At 46.6% G+C, this 7,500-nt stretch overlaps 1 protein-coding gene across 1 annotated transcript in view; it reads right to left on the bottom strand.

The window, feature by feature from the left end:
• lrrc49 (leucine rich repeat containing 49) overlaps positions 1 to 7,500 on the bottom strand; it is a 51,742-nt gene that overhangs the window by 3,972 nt on the left and 40,270 nt on the right. Inside the window, exons 12-14 of the mRNA XM_076286600.1 lie at positions 6,173 to 6,407; positions 5,140 to 5,325; positions 4,071 to 4,180 (exon numbers count right to left, since the gene is read on the bottom strand). Of these exons, the coding sequence (XP_076142715.1) occupies positions 4,071 to 4,180; positions 5,140 to 5,325; positions 6,173 to 6,407 (531 nt within the window). The remainder of the gene's footprint in view (positions 1 to 4,070; positions 4,181 to 5,139; positions 5,326 to 6,172; positions 6,408 to 7,500) is intronic.

Below are 7,500 nucleotides of genomic sequence, written 5' to 3' on the forward strand. Positions count from 1 at the left end.
TGTGTGTGTGTGTGTATGTACATGCGTGCATGCATGTGTGCACGTGTGTGTGTGTGTGTGTACACCTGATAGGAAGAGAAAGAATGAGAGGGACAGGGAGATAGAGGGACATAATGAAAGAGAAAAGAAGGCTGAAGGAAAGAAAGCAGAGAGATGGGATAGTCCGTGACAGTGAGACAAAAGAGAGAGAGAGAGAGTGAAACTGAGAGTATGCCTGCCCCTTCTGTGAGAAATGCAGGATGAGAGCGCAGACTGGGTGGTGTTCGCTCATCAAAACCGCCTCCAGTTTTCCACAGGGGTGGGAGTAGCAGGGCTTTTGCCAGAATTTCAGACATGCACAATGGAGGACACAGATGCCCTCAAACACACACAGGCACAAACACACACCCTATTAAACACATACACAGACACACACCCATGTACACTCATACACAGACACACAAACGCGTGCAGTGCCAGATCAAAATACTCGGGCGCTCTGCCGTAATTATTAGCTAACCTCAGACTGACCTCGCCAATTACACCTGATACAATTTCACTGAGCATCCAGGGAGGATTATCATATGCTTCCAGAATCAGGCTTCCAATAATCACTGAGAAAAGTCCCCGCTGTAACCATGACATCAATCCACTGAGGAGAGAATTAGTTGAATAAGCACTAAAACAATGACAGCTCAGATTCCCTGCTCGGAGTGTGTGTGTGTGTGTGTGTGTGTGTATGTGTGTGTGAAAGAGAAAGAGGGAGGGAGAGAGAGTGTGTGCCTGATGTGTGTGTGTATGAATACAGATATACATGTGTGTGTGTGTGTGTGTGTGTGTGTGTGTGAGAAAGAGAGATTGTGTGTGAGAGAGAGAGGGAGAGAGTGTGCCTGATGTGTATGTGTATGTGTATGAATACAGATATACAGTGTGTGCAAGTGTGTACACAACTATGATCTTTGTAGCAAAAGCCATAGTAACAAGCATGGCTACATCTTGAACAAATACCAGTAGAGTGTCCTGACCCATCAGCATAATGAGCCTATTATATCCCATACAGACACATAGCAGCATAACCGTGACAAGGTAGAGAAGAGAGATTAAAACAATCCTTGCACAAAGACAGAAATACATGCAGAAATAAATACACACACACACACATACGCACACACACACACAGACACACACACACACACATGAACAGACACTTATGCTGCAGGTTCACTCACACACTGACACACACACACACACACACTAATACACACATACACTCACACACACATACACACACATACACAGAGATACACACACACACACACACACACACACACACACACACATAGAGGCCAAATGAATGCCCACAGCTGGCAGCAGCCGTATTGAAATGCTGGCAGGAAGTGGAGAGAGCTCGGCGGTGGGCTGTGCTCAAGCCTCATCTGATCTGATCGGGTTTCGTCTGGTCTCGCCTCGTCTCCTCCTGGCATGAGTGGGCTGGTGACGGGGCTGAACGGCCGCGATTAGACATCTGCCAGGCACTCAATCAGCCGCTCGCGCCCATGCAGAGGGCGCATCTCTGCCAGCTGATGCCAGAGCAAGAGCTGGCTTGCACCTCTTCAGCCTCACACACACACACACACACACACACACATCTATTATAAATACTCACACACACAAAGCCATGAATGCATACTTACACACAAACTATTATTAACGCACATTTACTCTCTCATACACCCACCCACACCCACACACACATCTATTATAAATACTCACACACATAAAGCCATGAATGCATACTTACACACAAACTATTATTAACGCACATTCACTCTCTCATACACACACCCGCATCTATTCTAAATACTCACACACACAAAGCCATGAATGCATACTAACACACAAACTATTTGTTTTTTGGGCTTTTTTATGCTTTTAATGATAGGACAGTGGAGAGTGACAGGAAGTGAATGGGAGAGAGAGCAGGAGTGGGATCCGGAAAGGACCACGGGACGGGAATCAAACCCGGGTTGCCAGTGTACGGTGCAGGTGCCCCAGCCAATTGCGCCACAGCTGGGGTCCTCACAAACTATTATTAACGCACAACCACTCTCTCATACACACACCTACACCCACACACACCTATTATAAACACACTAAGCCATGTACTCTTTCTCACAAACTATTATTAAATCTCTCTCTCTCTTTCTCTCTCTCTCTCTCTCTCTCACACACACACACACACACACACACACACACACACACACACACAGTGTGAGTGTTTCAACCAAACAGACAAAAACGTCTGTAATTACATCTGAATTATGTCTGTAATTCCATTCTCTGAGTAATCTGTTTTTGAAGTATATGTTTTGCCCTTTAAGCCTTTATTCAGATGGGACAATGAGGAGTATCAGGGTGCGTGTGGGAAAGATGGGTTGGCATCGTGCCCCCCCACACACACATTTAATCTATCAGCCCAGTTCTCTTACATTTGCACTATTTCACTATCTCACTGCTGCCTGAGGAATGGCCAGTCCACAATGAACCCCTTTCTACTGCCTTAGGTCATTCTACTGCCCATCTCAATGTGAAACAAGAGACCTTTTAATCTCTTTGAAGAAACACTTTTTAGTTAATATGTTGCCAGCTGAATGAAATAAAAGACTGTAAAGGGCACCTTGTGGGTAAAACATTAACACATAAGAAAAACACTGGCTCTGATGCGCTGCGGCCTCCTATCCAATGGAGTAGCTGCTGCTGCGCGGCGGCCTGAGTTCAACTCGGCGCTCAGTGATTCATCACGTCATCATCACCCCGTGGAGCAGCAAGGGGCAGAGCAGGCGCTGGGGGCTAGCGAAGCGGAATGTGTGCTGGCGTTTCCGCAGCGCGCTGACAGACAGTTTACCACGGGTGTGTGTGTGTGTGTGTGTGTGTGTGTGTGTGTGTGTGTGATTGCGTGTGTGTGTGAGAAAGAAAGAGTGAGTGAGTGTGTGAGTGTGTTGGGTTTTAGTGAGTGAGTGTGTGAGTGTGTTGGGTTTGAATGGCTTGTGTGTGAGGGTTAACCTGTGCACCTACTGGGCTTGGGCCGAAGGTCAGTTGATGCTAGTCTACAGGTGTGTCTGCCAGCCACTGAAGCAGCCATTTGCAGGAAGGTTCAGCCCAGCTCTACACTGGCTACACACTGCTAAGCGACGCGTCACGCCCCGTCACATCCCAAAACACACACACACACACACACACACACACACTGCAGACATAATGGCATTCTAGTTTTGTAACTCACACACACACAGGCACATATGCTTAAGAACACACAATAGATTCCATTCTGATCCTTCACACTGAGAGGACCACACACACTTTGGCACACACACACACCTTTTGTGAATACAAAACCTTCCGTTCACATAACCAAGCACTCACCATCTCTCTTTCACATAGGTGAAGACACACCCGCAGAAAGGACCACACACACACAAAGGACCATACACACACACACACACTGAGAGAAAGTGGAAAAGAACATTATGTCCAATATTCCAATATATGGTTTAATGTTCTGCATTATGCCCAATATTCCAATATGTGGTTTAATGTTCTGCATTTCTCATTAGTGGGTCACTTTGATACTAAAAGTATGATTCTATGTAATGACTGTATGATATCTGTACTGTCCCTGTGTATATCTGTGTGTGACTGTATTTAGAGATAAGCGGGAATATTATGACTTTGCAGTGTTTCACTGTTCTGCATGGCTGCGTCAGTAGCTATCTGCTCCGGATTGCCAGGTTGCCACTAATCAGAGTCTGATACAGTGTAGTCCACGTGAGATGGGATGACCAACGCTTTTTTCATACTATTGGTCTGACTGGGTCTCTATTAAATCTATGGTATCCAAATTACCATCAACACACACACACACACATAGACAAACGGAGGACCATACACACACACATACAGTATACACACACACACACAGACAAAGAGGACCATACACACACACACACACACACACACAGGCGACAATACACATCAACACACACACACACACACACACACACACACACTCATCTCAGGCCTCTAGACCTCACCTGCTCTCCTCCAGCAGCAGCAGCAGTCGGCAGTGTGGTGTTTCCGTGGCAGCGATGTGACCAAGCGTTCCAAACAGACGCTCCGCCGCAATGACATCATTAATGGTCACCTGACACACAAAAACATGGCACCCAAGCTCACATGACCTTCAGAGATTTACAGTACAGGTAAGTTATACTTGGATAGCTCAAATTTATCTACTTTATCTTAATAAAGGTGAAAGTTATCTAGTGTATGAGGTGAATTCCTCAAATTAGAAACATGGGATTGTACAGACCCCCAGATGACCATTTGTGACCCTGCAAGGCGAAACCAGTCACTTTAGATAGATAGATAGATAGATAGATACTTTATTGATCCCCAACTAAACTGATATAGCTTTGGTCACTATAGAATATAATTAATGTATTTCGGGGGAAGTAAGGGGAGAGGAAGTTCTGTGTACACAGATTGTGTATAGGCCTAGCCTAGGCTACTTTTAAAATGCGCTACGTCAATGGAAAACTTCTCCTGGTCCATAAAATGACGCCAGGATATTTCTAAAAGTTCGTGCTTTTGACCGTTCGTGCCCTGAAAGACAAGTCTTTCACAAATTCATATTCGGTTACATCTGCCAAGAACGATAGAGAGCTGACACATTGAGTAACGAGTAATGAGTAAAATTTAGCTCTACCGTAAAACCTTATAGCGGCGTGGACAAAGGGAATGACTGCTAATGTGTTGAATCTTCACCTAAATAAAGTCAGGGTTTAACGTTTAATGTATGTGTATCCATGAAATTTATTCACAATATGAAAGTGTAGACTGTATACTGTCAAATTATGCGAAAACGTGAAATTCAACATTTTAACCCCTACGTTTGTTTATCGTGGATTTTCTCAAAATAGCACTGTGCGCAAAACGACTGGTTTCGCCTTGCAGGGTCACATTTTTTCGTGGTCAACTACACCCCCCCCTCACCCCCACACACACACACACACACACATACAATAAAACTCCATGACCATCAACCCCAATCACTAGGATTGGGTTGTGAGCCTGTGTGTGCTGGTGTGGTGTGTGCTCTACCTCCACGCCATTGAGCCTCTGCAGGTTGAAGTGGTGCAGGCGGTAGAGCAGGAAGGACCTCCAGACGCTCAGGCCCACCACGGGGTTGCCCTCGGGGTGGACGGTGATCTGGTCCAGCCGCCGCACCTGCGCTAGGGCGGCCAGCTGGGGCAGACGGCTGATGTTGGTCTCCAGGAAGATAAGGTGCTGTGGGGTGGGAGGGTGGACAGGTCAAACAGTATGCTAGAGTTCACTGTACATGGAAGAAGTAAGGGATAACGGCCGCCGAAGTGTCCTGTTATACGCAATTAATGGACGAGGGCGAGGGGCAAAAACTCCCCGACGCGCAGCGGAGGGGAGTTGCCTCCGCCCAAGTCCATTAATTCCGTATAACTGGACACACCTCGAAGGCCGTTATCCCGCTTATCACCCGGTTGCCACTGTAAACACTGTAATCACGCGGTTCTGTTTAAAAAGAAGCTCACTAGTTCAGCTTGTTGTACAACTTTAGCATGGACAGTTAGCTTGTTTACAGTTGATTCCATTGTTGGGAAGCCTGCAACCAAAAGATTCTAGAGCGCTGCAACCGTCGTCCTACTATGGTTATTATAGTTACCATTCATAAGCATTGATATGGAACGGTGTCCTGTTATTCAGAATTAAAGGCCACCCGCCAGCCAATCAGAAAAGAGTATTTCTTCTCTCCGGGTGATAATAAGATATATTGTTTCTATATTATCATACTTTAAGTTACACTAACTGTGTTTAAAATATTGAACTGCATGTATACAATGCATACAATATTGTTTTTTTCTGATACCTTTATGATATTCTCTTCAAGGACTCTTCAAGTCCTGCCAATTTGATATATAATAAACGGTATGTTGCTGTGTGACTACCTCGTTGCTGTGTGACTACCTCACCACACTGAGAATTGCTGAAGTCTGATGATTTATATCCACTACCACACTCGGCCCCACTACGCCTCTATCAGGACACCTGGCTACACCTGTGTGTGTGGTATCCATGGCCAAGGCCCATTGGTAGTGCTCACCGCGAGGTTGGGAAACTTGACACGGATGCGTGGCAGTGTGGGGACGATGGCGTCGAAGCTGATGTAGCGGAATGCGATGGTGGTGACGGCGGCGGCGGTCTGCACGCCCCAGCCGCGCTCCAGGGCCTCCAGCGCGCCGGCGCCAAACAGACGCAGCGTCTCGCCGTCCAGCTCCGCCAGGTGGCTCTCCGACAGGGACAGAGACTGCACGCTACTGCTGCCCGCATCCTGTAACCTGGACACACACACACACACACACACACACACACACACACAGATTATTACAATGATTCATATAAAGATTCATATTTAAATGAACAAACAAAGAAAGTCTTCCACCACCTGCATCCAGTAAGGACGTTTACATTTCTGAAGACATCAAACTGAAGTTAAAGGGACACCAGGCAACGTTTTCATGTTAATTACTCATCTTCGTAAGTTGGTATATGGTTAAATGACTCATTACAGGGCAAATGAAGACTCTTTCGCCAGCCCCTACTGCCTGTAGGAAGAATATCCCGCTTGCAAGTTCAGTGTATTGTACCCGCGGGCCGAAGCAGGATCAGTTTACATCCTGCAATAGAGGCAGGCTAACGAAACGCTAGCGATTGTTGCAAACGTGTATATAATGGCAGAGCCGGCGAAGAAGCAGCGAAAACCCTTAACGGAAGATGCAAAGAAAAGGAAAAGAGCTTCAGACCGAGCGACGGGGAGTTTCATAGAGAAAAAGCATCAGGCTTGCCTGGTGTCCCTTTAAGGGTACAAAGGACAACATGAATGGCTAACTCCAGCCCAAGGACAATCCAAATTGTGACAATTAGCTACATGTAATGCCTACAGCTATGTCATGGCTTCTGTCAGATCCAGAAGTACACACACCACATACAGTACACACTCAACCTCACGCACGCACGCACACACACACACACACACACACACACACACACATACATACATACACACACAAAGAACAGAGGTCAGCTGCTTCAAAAATTGCCGCTGCCATCAAGCTCATGATGATCACTGATGCCTTGTAGAGGAACGACCTCAATGCCCTTTGAGGCCTGGGTTGACGGGAAACAGCAGTAACTGCCTGTACTTTAGGTGCCAAGGGGACACCGAGACCTGAGCGGTCAGTGGAAAAGGCCACAACGGAATCGGTTGCAGAGTTCAATCGGCCCGACACATTCACATGTACACACACACACACACACACACACACACACACACACACACAGACACACACACACACTTCTAGAGCGTGATCTGAGCGGCCGGTGAGGATAGCAACAGAGGGATCGGTTGCGAGGCTAATCGGCTCCATTCTG

Source organism: Alosa pseudoharengus, unplaced genomic scaffold (assembly GCF_046254945.1).
Source record: "Alosa pseudoharengus isolate Yale_2024_CS ecotype anadromous, Long Island Sound unplaced genomic scaffold, YU_APseudo_1.1 YU_APseudo_1.1_scf_16, whole genome shotgun sequence".
In the NCBI taxonomy this organism is placed as follows: Eukaryota; Metazoa; Chordata; class Actinopteri; order Clupeiformes; family Clupeidae; genus Alosa; species Alosa pseudoharengus.